A 17945-nucleotide genomic window follows, 5' to 3' on the forward strand; every position below is an offset into this window, starting at 1 on the left:
ACTGGTCAGAACTGGGTGAATACCACCTTTGAATATAGGAAATCCTAACGCTCTGATGGTCATTTTGAAAAATCCTTTCTTAGTGAGCACCTAGAAGCCAAGAGAAGTCTGACTCACAGACGAACCCAATACAGAAGCCTGATGATGGCAGATGAGATTCTGCTGAAACGTTGCTACAACTTTAAAAGCACAACTTCCAGTGATGGCGCACCCACAACTCCCAAGAGGCAAGCTACAGGTAATCTTCAACTTACAACCGTTCATTTAGTGACCGTTCGAAATGGCAACGGCTCTGACAAAAGTGACTTATGACCAGTTTTCACACCTGTGACCATTTCAGCATCCCCATCCTCATGGGATCAAAATTCAGGCGCTTGGCAACTGACTCATATTTATGACGGCTGCAGTTTCCCGGGGGGGTGGTGTCATGGGGTCCCCTTGGGCGACCCTTCTGACGAGCAAACTCAACCGGGAAGCCAGATTCACTTAGCAACTAATTTAACACCTGCAGCGATTCGCTTTAACAACTCTGGCAAGAACGGTCGTAAAATGGGTCAAAACTCCCTTAACCAATATCTCGCTTTCAACCACAGATTGGACTGAATTGCGGTCGCAAAGTTGAGGGACGGGCTTCAAAATTATTAGCAACGGGTCCTCTGCCCGGTGGCTGGGTGGGCGTGGCCTAGTTGGCCTCCTGTACCACGGCAGGGGAGGGGGCTTTATGCTCTCCCCAGGCTCCTGAGGCTTTCCTCGAGCCCCCAGGTGGGTGAAAACAGCCTCCCTGGGCTCTGGAGGTTCTCTGGAAGCCAGAAACGGGCCCATTTCTGGCCTTACCAAACTTCCTGGAGGCCCGTTTTTCACCCTCCCCGAGCCTCCACGCACATCCTGCACTTACCTGCATCCAAAACGGCCCACGTGGGGACTCCGGGGAGGGGAGGAGCAGGGTGGGCGGGGCCAGCCAGGAGTGGGATTTGGAGGTCCTCCAAACTGCACAGAATCATAGTTAGGGGCTCTCTCGAACCCCCAGCAGCCCACCCCGGATGGGGGTGCCTTCCATTGATTTGTTGTTCTCTCACGGTGAGGGAATTTTCCCCTTTCCTTCTAAGTTAGCTCTCTCTTTAACAAGGTTCCACCTGTTACTTTTTGTCCTGCCCTGTGGTCCTTTGGAGCAGTGGTCCCCAACCTTTTTCGTTTCACGGACCGGTTTCAATGCAGAAACACTTTTTCAAGGACCGGGTAGGGGCGTGAAGGTTCCAATAACAAAAACATCAGCACGCACGACCAAGGCAAGGCGAGCCGAGCGAGCGACCGGCCAGCCAGCCGTCCCCCGCTTCTCCCTGCCACCTTCAACTTCTCCTTTGTACCTTCTCGCAGTCAATGGGCTTTTCGGGCTCTTTCTTAATCTCCTCCTGAGTAATGCGAGACTCCACTGCCATCGGAACAGTGCCCTCCCCCCCTTCGACGAAACTAAGGCGCGAGGATTCCTTCAGCACCCAAACGCCACTTTCCAACCGACGACCGACAAGCTCACCCGGAAGCACTTTCTCAAGCGCCGTCGAAACAAGATGGCGGCGCCCAAGTACCGGTGGCCTGGTACAAAATGATCCACGGAACGGTACCGGTCCGGGGCCCAGTGGTTGGGGACCCCTGCTTTGGAGAACAAGCCAATCCCTACTTCCCTGGGACCACCCCTCTCCAGGACTACTACGCTGTGCAGGACTTGCCCTGCTCTGGAGGATCTCTACGTCTATGAGTTAAGTCTTCTGAGGAAAGGTGGTTTTTTGGGGGGGAGGAAGTGATGCAAGGATGTGCTACTCCCTCCTCACCCTCTCTCTACCTTCTCCCCAAGTTCTTGCTTCACTCCAGGCCTGGTGTCTGACTGGCTTTTCATGCCTTTTGGAGGAAGTGACTGGCACGCCGAAGAATGCTTCTTTCCCTTCCATGGTGTCAGAAAAAAAAAAAAAGCAGCTGTGTATCTAATCTTTGGCATCTGTTCAGGGTTGATGTCAATGGGGAGCAATTCAGAGGTTAAGGAGGTGAGGGGAGCTCTGGTTTGTCCTCCCTCCCTCTTCCCTTGGCGCAGATGCTGACTCCTTGCTGCCGTATCTTGACTCGAAAAGTACGGCAGATATAACCCTCGGATGACAGGTTTATTTCTTCAGCTTCCCCTTTCGGCAGGAGGGGATGGTGATAGAGCTGTCTGCCTTGGTGGGGCATTTAAGGGCACCTGTCTTCGTAGCAGACCAGCTCCTCTTGCAACTTGAAGGCGGGCTTCCGAATATTTCCACCTGCGCTGACAACTTGGCAAGGATTCCCATTTCGCAGATGGGAGAATAGAAAGACTGAGATCCAGGATCTTGCTGGAGTTACTTGACGGACGGGCAAGCAGATGACCTCAGGTCTCTCTTGTCCATCCAGGAACCATTTCTTATGCAATGTTTCAGAGATGGCTTGTGACCCAATCCGAAAACGTATAAGTTCCCATAATCCTGGCAAGGATTCTGCCTTGTGAGATGGGTGAGCTTAATGAATCTGTTTTCGGCAGCCCCTGCGGTATTTTGGGGAAGATTCTTTGGAAGAGACCAGTTCAGACGTGTCCTCAAAGTGGGGTTAAAAAGCCAAGATAGTGGTTGCGATAGTCCAATTCAAACCCCTACCTCTTATCTTATGTGGATGTTTTACATTGTGGTAGCCCTCTTTTTTTTTAACCATACCCTCTGACACCCAGTGATCCTGCAACCCTCTGCTCGTGAAAATGGAGACCGAGCTCCATTTTTGCCTTCAGAGGCAACGCGAGTCGGTCCTTTGCTGTTTCCAGGGTGGCCCCGCAGGCCAGATCTGGCCCCCAGGCCTTGAGTTTGACACCCCTGGTATAAGGTGTCTTGCTTTGAACATAGGGTTGACTAGAAGACTTAAGAGGTCCCTTACAGCGCCATGATTCTATGTTCTATGTTTTCCACCCTTTAATCTTAGTGAACGTTGTTGTTGTTGTTGTTAGTTGCAAAGTCATGTCCTCTCCTGGAGTCCATTTAAGCTCACCCCGACTGTTTCAGTCGGTCCATCCTGCCTCCTCCTCCTCTGCCATCCCCTTCTCCTTCTTTTACCCTAAATCGTTTCCAGCATTCGGCTCTTCTCCAACGAGTCCTTCCTTCTCGTGAGGTGGCCAAAGTCTTTGAGTTTCATCTTCAGGATCTGGCCTTCTAAAGAGCATCCAGGGTTGATCTCCTCTAGGACTGACCAGTTGGATGGCCTTGCAGTCCAAGGGACTCGCGGGAGTCTCCTCCAGCACCAGAGTTCAAAGGCCTCCATTCTTTGGCACTCAGCCTTCCTTATGGTCCAACTTTCACAGCCATACATTGCAGCTGGGAAAACCATAGCCTTGACTCTAGGCCCTTTGGTTGTAAAGTTGATGTCTCTGCATTTTATCATGCTGTCTGGATTTGCCATCGCTTTCCTCCCCAAGAGCAAGCCGTTTCTTGGCTGCAGTCCCCATCTGCAGTGATCTTGGAGCCCAGGAACATCAAATCTCTCACTACCTCCATGTCTTCCCCATCTATTTGCCAGGAATTGAGAGGACCGGATGCTATGATCCTTTTGAGTGAATGTTGTAAGAAGGTCAAATTCTAGCTTCAAATAAGAGAGCCAGGAAGAACAATGTCCATGCTCCGAAAAGAGAGCCTTCATCATCTGGAGAGATCTGGGCACTCTACCTGATCACCGCAGAACGAGATTAAATAAATACCAAGACAGAGCTGTGCTCTAAACAATTATTCCTAAAAGGATGTAGGCTTCAATTCTGGAGTTTTGAGAATCTGAGCAGAGCAGGGCAAGGGCCTTTTTGAAGGTGAGCAAGAGGGTCTCAACCCCATTTTAATTTATTGTGTTCGAAGAGCGGGACAGCTCTTCTGCAGACATCACCTTCCCCCCCCGGGATTGGTTGCACCTGCTTTGTGGTGTGAGCTTCAGGTTTGCTTAGGAAGCTGTCCAGAGTCCTTTCTCCCTGCAATATGAACTCATCAACTTCAACACGTGCCAGGTGTTTGCGCTGGAAGCAAGCAACGTGTGCCGTGAAGACTCTTCGGCATTGGTGGAAGATATATTTATATACATATATTTCCCTTCCATCTCCTGATGCATTTTCTCCCATCTAGACAATGGAAATCAGCTGTCTCACCCCTTCTTCTCCTCCTCACAGAAAGCAAGAATATCTCAAAAAAAAAACGTTGTTGTGGCAGGCCACCAAAAATTGCAATGGGGGGATGGTTTGACTTGTCCGTTTTCCTTCTTGATCTTACCCATGAGTTGTAAGGCCAACAGCTTTTTGGAAATAATATTATTATCTTTTTTAGTGGTTCCTCCTCAGATCTCCTGATTAGGAAATAAGAATGAGCAGCACTCTTCCATGAAATGATGACGATTTCCTGAAAATGGGGAGCGCTGCCATTTTCTGTGTGGTGAACATCATTGCAAATACAGGCCGGTTGCCCCAGCAATGGAACGTTGATCACGTCACTATGGAAACGCAATGTTCATAGTGTGAGGACCCCAGTGTAGGTGACTTTTTTTCAGTCCTTTTGCAACTTTCAACGGTTGCTAAACCAACAGTTGTAAATCAGGGACTCTCTGCACTAGAATTTGGGCAGGCAATCCTCGACTTACAACAATTGAGCCCAAAATTTCCTTTTGCAAAGCAAGGCAGTTCTGAAGTGAGATATATCCCCTATTTTTACGAACTTTCTTGCCACCGTTGTTAAATGAATCCCTGCAGTGGTTAAGTTAGTAACACGATTGTTAAACTAAATCTGGCTTCCCCACGGACTTTGCTTGTGAGAAGGTCACAAAAGAAGATCCCGTGGCACTGCGAGCATCATAAATATGAGTCTGTTGCCAAGCGGCTGAATTTTGATCAGGTGACCATGGGGATCCTGCAACGGTAGTATGAAAAACAGTCATAAGTCACTTTTCTCAATGCCGTTGTAGCTTTGATTGGCCACTGAAAGAAAGACTCTAAGTCAAGGAGTTCCTACGGTATATTAAGAGATCATGATTAACAGATTAACAGAGTTGGAAGGGACCTGGTAGGTCATCTAGTCCAACCCCCTACCCAAGCAGGAGACCCTACACCATTTATGACAAATGGCAGTCCAATCTCTTCTCGAAAGTCTCAAGTGATGAAGCTCCCACAACTTCCGAAGGAAACTTCTGTTCCATGGGTTGATTGTTCCCACTGTCAGAAAATTTCTCCTTATTTCCAGGTTGAATCTCTCCTTGTTCAGTTTCCATCCATTGTTCCTTGACTGGCCTTGGAAAAATAGCTTGACCCCTTTCTCCTCTCTGTGGCAGCCCCTCAGATATTGGAAGACTGCTATCCTGTCTCCCCTGGTCCTTCTCTTCCCTAGACTAGCCAGGCCCAGTTCCTGTAACCGTTCATAGTATGTTTTATAATTATCCATCCTTTCCATTTTTCTGTCTGCTGTGCCCATCGTCAGGAAATCCATGGAAGGAAACCTCTCCATCTTTAATCCAGTGTCACAGATTCGGGGGGGGGGGCGGGGCGGAAATCAGGGATCCCTCTTAAGTAAGCAAACCGGATACCTTGCATTAGTGCAGTGACTCTAGCCACTGAGTATTAACAACTCCAGCCGTGGTGTTTATTTCCATTTCTCCAAAGGGCAGAACAACTTTGCTTGCAAAGCCTTCTTGGTCAACGACGTCCAACATCTGAGGCAGTTTGCTGCTTTCTGTTTGTTTAGTTGCTACCCCTGGAACCATGAAGTCATCCAGAAAATGGGATTCCATGAATTGACATCCTAGGAAAAAACTGCACACAGTAAGGAAGAAGGAGAAAAGGACGAGTGGGATGTATGTCTGGGGTATTTTTAAAGACGTCTGTGTGTGCTTTTAGAAAGATGAGAGAGTGCTAAGAAGAACAACAAAGATGATTAGAGGACTGGAAGCTGGAGCATATGAAGAACGGTTGCAGGAACTGGGCATGGCTAGTCTAGGGAAGAGAAGGACCGGGGAGACATGAGAGCAGCCTTCCAATGTTTGAGGGGCTGCCACAGAGAGGAAGGGAGACAAGCTATTTTCCAAAGCCCCTGAAGGCAGGACAAGAAGCAACAGATGGAAACTAAGCAAGGAGAGAAGCAACCTAGAACTAAGGAGCAATTTTCTGACAGTCAGAACAATGAATCCATGGAAATTTAGTTTATAGAGTTTCCCAATTATTATTATTTTTGTTTCATTATCCAAAACCACTTACCATGAAGGTTTATCAATCTTCAAGGACCAGCCATGGGTCCCTTCCTTCAACACCACCGTAACATTGAAAGATTGCTGAATGAATAGTCATAACCCGAGGACTACCTATATCATTAAAAACAACATCATTGAATGATCTTGATCAACTTTGCAACTGTTTTGCAGTCCTTTATTTTCTGGCTGAGGGTGGTGTCACATTTCGGGCCTGGAGACTAAAACATGAAGAACGACGGAAGGATCTAGGTTTGGCTAGTCTAAAGAAAAGAAGAATTGGGGATGCCATGATAGCAGTATCCCAGTATTTGAGGGCTTGCCACAAAGAAGAGGAGTGGGTCAAATTATTCTCCAAAGCACCAAAGGTCAGGACAAGAAACAGTAGTTGGAAACTAATCAAAGAGAGGAGCAACCTGGAATTAAGGTGAAACTTCCTCACAGGGAGGACAATTTAATCAGTGGAACGGCTTGCCACCAGAAGTTGTGGGTGCTCCATCACTGGAGGTTTTTAAGAAGGGACTGGAAAATCAGTTACTGTATCTGAGATGGTTATAGGTTCTCCTGCTTGACAGGGGGCTGGACTAGAAGACCTTCAAGGTCCCTTCCAGCTCCTATCCTATCCTATCCTGTATTAAATGCTAATGACACAGGCCCACCCATTAACAAAATATTCCTTTCCATCACACAGATCCTGAAGGAGGTCCCCACCACGACTACATGCAAGGCTCTTTAATATAAAACAACTTCTCCAAAGATTTATTGAGGGAGGGGAAATAAGATGATTATCACTCTTGAGAAGATGAGTCAGTTCATTTCTTTTCTTGGAACAGGAGGAGGAAAATTACTCCGCATATAAGCGAGGAATTTTTTTAAATATCAATAATGACCTCAGCTGGATATGAAAAGCTCAGGTAGTACAACATTTGCCTTCAAAATGTTACGTTTATCATTGAAAGGGTATAATGTATGTGCTTGTGTACGACATATCCACACGAAAAATGCTATTTGGTTTTGTAGCCTCTGTGCCAAATTATTTTCTTATTCCCTTCCTTCCTTTGTTTATACTTTTCCCAACAGGCAAACTCCAAAATTAATCAAAGATAATCACCACCTCCTCTTCCCCGCTCCCTTTTGGAGGGACTTTTAATCATTTTGGTATTTTCTACAATCAGAGGTCTTCTGTGGAAACTTTCTGCTTCCTCAAAGCAATGTTCCCTTTGATGTTGAAGAACGTCTTGTTCTTCAACATCATTTTGTAAGAATGATGGATCTTCCCAAGAAAGAATTTTTTTTTTCTACCGTAAGACCTGGCATGCTTACGAAGCAGAACATCAAATGATGACTAAGGACTTTCTAGATGTTCTCCTCCATTGTTCAACAATCAAAATATTGGCTGCGTTAAAACTGACTGACTGGACCTGAAACAATCTTTTTTTTTTTTAAAAAAAAAAAAAATCCAGTGGTTTCCAGCATCCCCTGCAGAAAAGATGCCAAGCATCGTGCCAGGCCAGACTGTATGGGAAGTGGTTTTTAGAACTGGCCACCCACAAAAGAAGTCCATTCATCAGGCATCACTTGGCTCAACTCCAAATGTTGAAGAGATTCAAACATTCACATCTGAAGATGATTTCAGAAGGTGGATAATGGTCTGCAGACAAAACAATTTGGAAATTCAAAAGTAAGTCGCCTTTTATCCCAAAGGTTCTTTTAAAGAAGTAACTGGACTTTCTGGTTTTTCTTTGCTTCTCATCCAAGAAAAGAAAAGAAACCCAGCTTTGATCTGGATGACTTAGAATCTCCATAGACCTAAGTAGTCTTTAATTCTGTTCAAAACTCTATTGGCCGTTCACACAAATATTTCAAATCTAGTCTAATGTGTGTTCTCTATACCTTATTCTGATGATAGAACAGACTAGAATAATAGAGTTGGAAGGGACCTTGGAGGTCTTCTAGTCCAACCCCTGCTTAGGCAGGAAACCTTACACTACTTCAAACAAATGGGTTGTCCAATCTCTTCTTAAAAACTTCCAGTGTTGGAGCATTTACAACTTCTGAAGTCAAATTATTCCACTGATTACTTGTTCTAACTGCCAGGAAATTTCCGCCCTCAGGTGCTTTGGAAAATAGTTTGACTCCCTCTTCCTTGTAGCAACTCCTGAGATATTGGAACACTGCTCTCACGTCACCCCTAGTCCTTCTTTTCATAATTTGATGGTGACAATGGTGTTATCCATTCAGTTGTGTCTGACGCTTGGTAATTCAATTGGCTAGATCTCTCCATGACTTCCAATCTTTCGCCATTTCTTTGAGTTTTCCTATGCTCAGGCTGGCCTCAACTTTGATGGTGTACCTGATCCTAATCAGTATGTTGGTTGATGTACGTACACCACACAGGTGGATCCTACCTTTAAACTCCTAAATTTTCCCCATTTCCCAAGGTCCCCGGTTGGTTCTTTTTTTAAAAAAAAAAATGTGTATAATTCCTACAGGAGTGTCCTTGGGAAATAAAATTTCTCATGCATTCCTATGGTATGTTTAGATGTTAAACCTGGAATCTAAACCTCTCTGACTCGGTGCCCTGTCTGTTTGTGAAATTGGTGGTTTATAAGTTTCATAAAATACAATTCATTTTGGGTGGAATTTGGCAAAATGGATGGCTTGGTGATAAACGGGTTTCATATAGAGTCCCTGAACTATGGTTCACTGTCCTCTGGAGAACATGCTTGTCTAATGTAAATATTTTAGTTTATTTATTAGACTTTGTGAAATATGAAGTTGCCTTGTTTGTGATTTAACATGGTTTATGAGGCAGTTGATCCAATTAAACCATAATTGGCCAGGCAGTGATAAGCCAAGCAATATTACTAATGCAGAGTTTGGGGTGAATGCTTATCGGTTGTGTGTTTGGATGGTGTGTGCACACTGCACTAAACAAAACAGGCTGAATTTGGAGTCCAAGAAAACCCAAATGAACCTTGGGATTGTGTTGTGGTGCCTAACAGAGCTGCTTAAACTGATATGAAAGGCAGTGTTTTTCGTTCTTGTTCCCTTCAGTAGAGTACAACAGAATAGAATAGACTAACAGAGTTGGAAAGGACCTTGTATGGAGGTCTTCTGGTAATCCACTGCTCAGGCAGGAAACCCTATAGAAAGGAAGGAAGGGAGGGAGGGAGGGGAGGGAGGGAGGAAGGAAGGAAGGAAGGAAGGAAGGAAGGAAGGAAGGAAGGAAGGAAGGAAGGAAGGAAGGGGAGAAAGAGGAGGGAGAGAAAGAAGAGCAGGAGAAAGGGAAGGAAGAAAGGAAGGGAGGGAGGGAGGAAGGAAGGAAGGAAGGAAGGAAGGAAGGAAGGAAGGAAGGAAGGAAGGAAGGAAGGAAGGGGAGAAAGAGGAGGGAGAGAAAGAAGAGCAGGAGAAAGGGAAGGAAGGAAGGTTCTTTGCTAGGCACTAGGGCAAATTCTTCTCACAATCCTGCAGGAGGATTTCTCTCTTCTGCTTTCACAAGCAAATGCCTGCAGCAGCGCCCAGTGGTAAACCAGTAACTTGTGCAGGATTTCTTATCTCTGCAGCCTTCCTCTTTCTCTCTCCCCCCACCCTCAATTTAACCCTTTGTGTTCTCACCCATCTAAGGCAGATCCTCAAGTTTATTTGGAAACCAGAATGATAAATAAGCGAAGCTGCCTGTTCATAAAAGAGCCGTTTCTGGTTGCAATCTCAACCTATTTAAGAGACGGTCAAGCATACGGGATTAATCCAGGATACAAATATAAGGAGACAAGAAACAACGGATGGAAACTAACCAAGGAGAGAAGCAACCTGGAATAAAGGAGAAACTTCGTAACAGTGAGGACTATTAACCAGTGGAGCAGAAGTTGCCTTCAGAAGTTGTGGGTGCTCCATCACTGGAGGTTTTTAAGAAGACAGCCACTTGTCTGGAATGGTATAAATTCTCCTGCTTGAGCAGGGGGCTGGACTAGAAGACCTCCAAGGTGCCTTCCAGCTCTATTCTGATTGATTGATCTGGATAGCCTCAGTCATTGGAATTAAAATCCTGTTGCCATGCTCAGAGTCTTTCCATCTGGACTTAAACGTGTGTAATCAACGTGTGAAGTCAGGTTTCCTGGTTGTCTGAATCCAGCCTCTCACTTAACCCTTGTACACCATTAAGAGGGTTCGCACGTGTTTGCACCCTGTATTTCCTGAAAAAAAGTGACTAATCCCTAGTCTAGATAGTCTCTAAAGACAGCCATGAAGATGAAGAAACACAAGGACTGACTAACTCTGGCAGTTTCTCCCTCACCCCTTTTTCTGATGACTGTGCTGACAAAATGTAAATTTAAATCCTAATTTAAAGGGCTGAAAAGCAAAGACAGTTGTTAGGTTGAACTGAACCGAAGGCCCTGTTGCTTTCTTGACAATCATATAAGAAAGTGTTTTGCCACTGAGATCTTTAAGATTTTTTCTCCCCTCACTTCTAGTTTTGAGATTTACTGGTGGTCTCCCATCCTGAAGATACCCAGCTCTTTTATTATTAGTATTATTTTTAACTAGCTTGATACCTGTGCTTTGCTACGAAACTATATGGTTGGGCTTAGTTTTTGGGGAGTAAAATAAGGATGGGGGGGATTCTGCCTCTGCCTACCAGTATCCATTGCTATTCATCTGGCTAGCGTCCTGTCAGTGTGTGAGAAAGTTGAGGCTGTTTGGAAACTGAAGCAGTATTTGCTGTGTGAGCAAGAAGGAGACAGCAAGGAGCCTGGGTGTGGCTTAGCTCAACTATTCTGAACTAAAGCTGGTTGCTGCTGTGAAACTGAAACTGAAACTCCTCTGCTTGTGTTTTGCATTTGGAACAGATTTCTTTTCAGGTGGGGAGGGGGAGTAGAACTCCTTAGCATCAGAGCGTGTTAATAATAATAATAATAATAATAATAATAATAATAATAATAATAATAATAATAATAATAATAATAATAATAATAATATAGGAAATACTAATGCTCTGATGGTCCTTTTGAAAAATCCTTTCTTAGTGAGCACCTAGAAGCCAAGAGGAACATAAGTGCCAAATTTCAAGTTTGTAGGCTTTATGGTTCTGGAGATTTTGTGATGATGCTTGAGTGATATTTCGCTTTTGTATAGAGAGAGATGATAGAAGATAGGTAGAAGATATGTGGACAACGTTGGCATGGTGTGGCCCTCTCCTACAGCTTCTTCAGTAGAACAGTTGACACTCCTACGAGATTGTTACAAATCATTTGGCCTCATAAATTATCGGAAAAAATTAAGACCTGGTGTTTTTTTTCTTCCCCCAACCTAGCCAAGGACAAAGATTTGCTTTGAATATGGGGAGCATATGGCATTGTTGTTGCTGTTCTTTTCCTTGTGCTCCTGCTGAGATGTTTATTATGATGCTTCGTGTCTCTATATGTTACAATTTTCTCCATATTTATCAAATTTGAATGTATAAATGCTTCAAGTGTAGAAAGCCAAATAGGTATTTTCATGTAATTTTGATATTTGATTTTGTTCCAAACTGTTAACAGTTTGCCTTTCTTAAGTAGTGTATCTGGAAATATTTATGTGTTGTACCTTTTTCATACCATAAGAAGGCGTGCCTTCCCATTTGAATATCATGACCTTCTAGTTTTAACAATCTTTTATTCCTCAATGTAATTTTCTTTTATCCACGTTAGCGTTGCTGCATAATAATATAACTCCCATTCAGGCAAGCCAAATTCTCCTTTTTTCTTTAGTATCTTGCATAACTTTCAGTTTAATTCTTGGTCTCTGGGTTTCTTTGTTTTTTTATTGAGAGGTTTTATTTTACAACATTTGTGATTGTTAGATGCTCAGAGCCTTCGGGGACGGACGGGAGATACAAAGATATAGTAAGTAAATATTTTGGGGGGTCTGGAAAGAAACAGAAGCAGACAGAGAGAAAGAGAGAGATGCCTATTTCCCCCTTGTGTTGGCTCTTGGAGGAGCACTGCCCGCCCACCCCAATTTGTGGAAGACGGTGGTGTTCAGTGGTGGGATCAAGATGAAGCTGGAAGGTGCCAGAATAAGAGAGTGAATAGTGCCTTGGAGCATGTTCAGAGCGCCTTGAATTTTTCTCACCTCATCAGTCCCCTGCTTCCCCCTGCACATCCACACACAGGGGTGTTGTTCACATCCTGGGGGAGGGGGATTCTAGCGGTTGTAGGAGCGGGATTTTTGAAATGAGCCATTCTTTCCAACTTGGTGGGAGAACATCCGTGGTGGGAGTTGGACTGAAAACACTACCCCAAAGGCCAAGAAAGCTGAGCATCCCACATCCCTGAGAAGGAGTTCACCCCTTTCCCTTCCTCAAGGCCAGCATCAGAAATGGTGCAGGGTCTCCTGTTTGGGCAGGGGGGTGGGGGGGTGGGTTGGACTAGATGACCTACGAGGTCCCTTCCAACTCCGTTCATCTGTTAAATCTTTCACCTTCTGCATCCAGCCCCAGCCTAAGGTCGTGCAACTCTTTCCCCGCCACAACCAACCCAACTCACCCTGCATTCACACGTGCTGCCAGAACCCCGCATTTTACTGCCCTCCCCGCACACTTCAAAATCACGGTTTCTACCACTCAAACCCCCCCCCCCCATTCTAAAGAAACCAGGATCGGCTGCGGCTCTCCTCGCGCGTCGCCCCCTGCAAAAGCCCCTCCGCTCGCCACCCCGGGAGCGTCCACGCATCCTCCCCTGGCTTCACACACACACACACGCATCTTTTCCGAACTCGCTTTCTGCATTCGCGCAATAGAACGCTTCCTCCCCACCTCAATCCCACCTTCCAGCTCCCACCACCACCAAAAAAAAAAAAAAACCGGAGCCCAAGGCTGATCCGCAGAAAGCGGGTTGGGAAAAGATGCGGGTTGTGATGTGCGTGTGTGTGTGTGTGTTTGGCCAAAGGGGAGGGAGCGCAGGCGGCGGAGGGAGGGGAGGAGGAAGGAAAGAGCCCTCCCCTTCCATGAGATCGGAGGGGAGGGGAGGGAGGGAGGCGGCGCTAGGACCCAGTCCCCGGCCGGCGGGCCCCATAGCTTCCCTGGAGGGCAGGGAGGGGCAGGGAGGGGAGGGCCGCTCCGTTGACACTTGGCTGCCGCGGAGGGGCGATATTTAACTTGGGCTTCGGCGAGCCCGGCGCGGCAGACGTGCGCTGGCTGCAGAGCGGAGCGAGGCGCTGGGAGGAACCGCCGCTGCCGCCGCCGCCGCCGAGGGAGCGCGCCCGGGGAAAGCAGACGCCAGCCAGCCGGCCAGCCGCGATCTGAGCCCAGCCAGCCAAACCAGCCGGCCGGCCGAGTCCTGCCGGCCGGGAGCCGTAGCGGAGCCGCCGAGCGCATCAGCCGCCTCCTCCTTCTCCTCCAGCTCTTCTCCAGCAACCGGGACCCGGACGGCGCTTGGTCGCGATCCTGAGCCCTGCGCCCGATCCGGGCAGGCTGGGTGGTGGTGAGGAGGGGGGTCGCCTTGCCACGCTCTCGCCCTCCCTCCCTCCGAAGACGACGCCGCCGCCTTCTCTTTGCCTCCCCATCTCCGCGAAAAGGGATCTTGTTCGTCGTCCCCGCCGCCGCCGCCGCCGCTTGGATTTGCAACCGGGCGCCCGCGATGCCGAGGGGCGACCCGCGGAGGGAATCGGGGCGCTGAAAGCTCCGCCATGACGAAGCCCCGCTTTGCGCCGGGGCGGCAGCGTCCTTGTTGGAGGAGCTGAAAGAAGAGAAGGGGGCGCAGGAAGGAAACCAAACACCCAAAAAAAAACCCCAGCCGCCCCCCAACTGAAAAGTTGGAAGACGACCCCCCCCTTCCCACTTCTTCCCAAAACTGGGCGCGTTTCTCAGGACCTGCGGCTGTCTTACACCCCCTCCTCCTTCCCCCCGTCCCCACCTCCCTCGCTGCCGCCAGGACTCCCCCCTTCTTCTTCTTCTTCTTCTTCTTCTTCTTCTTCTTCTTCTTCTTCTTCTTCTTCTTCTTCTTCTTCTTCTTCTTCTTCTTCTTCTTCTTCTTCTTCTTCTTCTCCTTCTCCTTCTCCTTCTCCTTCTCCTTCTCCTTCGTCTTTTTCACGGCTTCCCCATCTATAAAAGAAGGTTTTATTCTGAGCCTCCCATCTCACGCCAAACTCTGCCATGCAGTCTAGACATCTTGCCGTGGGTCTAAGTCCAGCTGTCACCATGGGGATGCACTCGGGACCGCTGTGAATTTTTGGGAAGAGAAAGAGAGAGAGAGAGAAAGGAGGAGGGGGGAGAGACAGGCAGAAGAAGAGGACGACGAAGAAGAAGAAGGGTGGGTGGCCTTTTTATTTTTTTAACCAGGAGCAAAAAAAAAAAATTGCCCTTTGGGGGTCTGGAAAGGGGGACCTCTGCTCCATTGGTTCCTGCCCTGCTTCTCTCTCCAGCCCACCCACCCCCATCTCTTGGCACCCCTCGTTTTTTTTGGTTTTTTGCTCTTCTCCATGCTAGGAGCAGGGGCAGCAGCAGCATAAGCGAGACCTGGCCTCCGCATTTGTCACCTAACCCCTGGGCGAGCTATTTAAAGCCAGGGGGGCCTTGCTGGATTTTGTCTCAACCTATTTGTGCATCGCCTGGACTTGGCAAGGGGGTCTCCAGAAGAATAACTTCCCCCCCACACACACACATACCTTCAGGCTTGGGAACAATCGGAAGAGACAGAGTGTGAGAGAGAGAGAAAAGCTATTCCGTAGCGGCAACAGGAGCAGCAGCAGTGCCCGCTGACTGCCCCCCTTCCTTGCTTGGGCTGGGCTGGGCCAACCAGTCTCCAAGTGACCCCCCGGGTGGGGTGAGGGGCGCTGAGAGCATGAAGGCCCCCCAAGCGCTCCTGGTCTGCTCTTCCTTGGCGTTGCTGCTCCAACCGGGCTTTTTCCAGCCTTACCTTCGGCTCCGCCCTTCCCCGAGCGACAACCTGCCCATCAAGGATATTATCGAGCATCCGGATCCCGAATATGACCCCAAGGAGCAAGATTTGGATGACCGGACTTTACGCAAGAAGCTGGGGAGCCATTTCGACCCCAACTTCATGTCGGTGGCGGCCCTGGCTCACGGGAACCTCTCCCACTTGGAGCCTTTGCACAAGTTCAAAGGTCAGGGGGCTTTGCCCAGCGAGCTGAAGAAGCTAGACCTGGCCGAGACGCCCTATAGGACCAAGGTCAAGATAGGTAAAAAAGCCCGGCGGAAATTTCTCCAGTGGCTTTGGGCTTACACCTACTGTCCGGTGATGTACACCTGGAAGGACCTGGGCAGCAGGTTTTGGCCTCGGTACATCAAGGAAGGCAACTGCCTGGCCGAGCGGTCATGCTCCTTCCCCGAGGGCATGTCCTGCAAGCCTATCAAATCGGTCACCAAGACCTTCTTGCGATGGTACTGCCAAGGCTGGTCCAAGCAAAAATATTGCACGTGGATCCCCGTTCAGTATCCGATCATTTCAGAGTGCAAATGCTCCTGTTAATTTAGGGGAGGGGGTGGAGGAAGAAGGTGGAGGACTTAAGGAGCGGGGAAGGGGAGGAAAAATGTGTCCTCCCCCCCCCTTCCTGGATGGATGCAGCCTGCCGTTGATGGCAGATGGGAGCGTTAGATCCGGACAGCCTCAGCTGATGCTTTGGAGTTGTGGGGAAAGGAGGTGGAAAGGATGGGAGGTTGCACTCGGATCCTACACCCAGAGATCCATCCGGAAGGCTGAAGCATCAGGGAGAAAGGTGGCTTGGAACTCAAGCCACCTTCTGGTTGAACGGACCTGACAGGTGCCAATCATCCTCCAACCCCCAGCGAAGCTTGGAGGGTTGACATGAAAAGAACGTTGAGAAGAGTCTCGCGCGCGCGTTGACAAAGAGACCTCCAGGCACCATCGCTGTTTGCAAAACACTGCTTCATCGTTTCTGTCTATCCTCTTTCCCGGAACCGCTTGCACTGTTATTTTTTTTTCCCCTGCCTCCCTCTCTCCCCCTTCTCTCTCTCTCTCTCTTTTTAATTATTTTATTTTATTTGAAAACGGGAAAAGAAACCCCCAGAGGAACTGCAGTGCAGGCCACGAGGAAAAAGAAAAAAAAAGAGGAAAAGCTAAGCACTACACGGAGATGTCTATTTTTATACGTATATAGCGTTCTAACAAAATTTAGAATTGCCACCCGCTGTAAATATAGAGAGTTTTAAAGGAGGAGGGAATCCTGTTGTGGTTTTTGTTGTTGTTGTGTGTGTGTTTTTTTTAAAAAAAAATTCTTGTTATTAATAATAAGAAAATAACAATGCAGGACCACATATGGAAGCTTCAACCATTTTGAAACTGCAGTTCCCTTTGTCATATAAGAAAGAGAGGATATTTTCCTATAATGCTGGTTTATAATGCCTGAGAGCCTTATAACTCCTTTAAAATGCCCTGTTTTCTGATTCCTGCACTCCTAAATGTTTGTTTTGCTTGTTCCGAACTTGTTACCGATCTTCAGACAATTTTTCAGAGTTGTCTAAGGTTCTGTTTTGTTTTGTTTTCTAATGTATATTGAATAAGGATATTTTATTTTGTTTTTTAAGTATATGTTGTTATGAAAGAGTGGTTTTTTGGGGGGGACGGGAATACGTATAGTAATGTAGAGATGTTGAAAGAACTTTCTCATGTACAGTTTATTTATTTTTAATGTTTGTGTATAGAAGGGTGGGGAGGGAAAGCTAGAGATATTGAAAATGTTTACTTGAATATTCTTTGGACAACACATTGGTGTACATATCAGCCGTGACTGAGCAAAAACATTTTTAGCAATAAACTCTATCTTTGAAGAAACTCCACCACGATGTTTTAAAAATCTCTGAGAAATAACGGTAGCGAAAATCTAAATAGCCAATACAGGAAGCCTTGGGTATAGGGATCTAAAACATTGTTAACCAAACACTGCATTAAAATATATAGAGGTAGTCCTTGAGGTACGAGCACAATTGAGCCCAAAATTTTGGTCACTAAGAGAGACATTTGTCACGTGAATTTTGCCCCATCTTACCACCTTTCTGGCCACCGTTGTTAAGTGAATCACTGCAGTTCTTCCATTAGTAACATGGTTGTTAAGTGACTCTGCTTGTCACAAAGTCGCAAAAGGGGATCGATCACTTGACCCCAAGACACTGCAACCGTCATAAATATGAATCAGCTGCCAAGCGTCTGAAGTTTGATCACGTGATGTTGCAACGGTTGTAAGTATGTCATAAGTCGTTTTTTTCAGGGTCGTAACTTCAACATTAAATGAACTGTTGTAAATTAAGGACTGCCTGGGAAGACTTTATAGACTACGTTTTAGATTCTGGGTTATCCAAGCTGGCAGTGGCTTTGCACTTTTGTCTTGTGACAAAAGGCTGAATTGTTAAAAGGCCTGGACAAATTGGGGGAATAGATATTTTAAAAATAGGCGAATTTTTCCCATTCTTGAAAGTGAATTTGCCAATGTTGGAAGGATATCGGAGAAACCCTTGAACTATTCTTAAACATGGTTGCAGTTACTAATCTTGTGTGTCCACTTGAAAAGTGTGTATCCCAATCTTGCTTTGTTTCTTCTTTGGTGTCAGTGAAACAAATCGTTGTAATTCCTACTAACGGAAAAAGGAAATGGGTTTTAACTGTATCCCAGGAATTTGAAGTCTTGACTGATGACTGTTAGCCAGGTTGATGGCTGGAACACCTGCTAAATGGATC

General features: G+C 46.9%; 1 protein-coding gene across 1 annotated transcript; it reads left to right on the plus strand.

The window, feature by feature from the left end:
- Nucleotides 1–13640: 13640 nt before the first annotated feature.
- LOC113420683 (noggin-2-like) lies at nt 13641–17048 on the plus strand. Its single transcript, XM_087973254.1, has one exon. The coding sequence runs from the start codon at nt 15075–15077 to the stop codon at nt 15720–15722; it is 648 nt and encodes a 215-aa protein (XP_087829380.1). The 5' UTR covers nt 13641–15074; the 3' UTR covers nt 15723–17048.
- The last annotated feature ends 897 nt before the right edge of the window (nt 17049–17945 follow it).

Source organism: Notechis scutatus, chromosome 12, assembly GCF_049901735.1.
Source record: "Notechis scutatus isolate UNSWTSFEM ecotype Mainland chromosome 12, rNotScu1.2, whole genome shotgun sequence".
Taxonomy (NCBI): domain Eukaryota; kingdom Metazoa; phylum Chordata; class Lepidosauria; order Squamata; family Elapidae; genus Notechis; species Notechis scutatus.

Bases quoted from the DNA above. Each gene is read 5' to 3' on its own strand.
- LOC113420683 (XM_087973254.1), top strand. From the start codon at position 15,075: ATGAAGGCCCCCCAAGCGCTCCTGGTCTGCTCTTCCTTGGCGTTGCTG.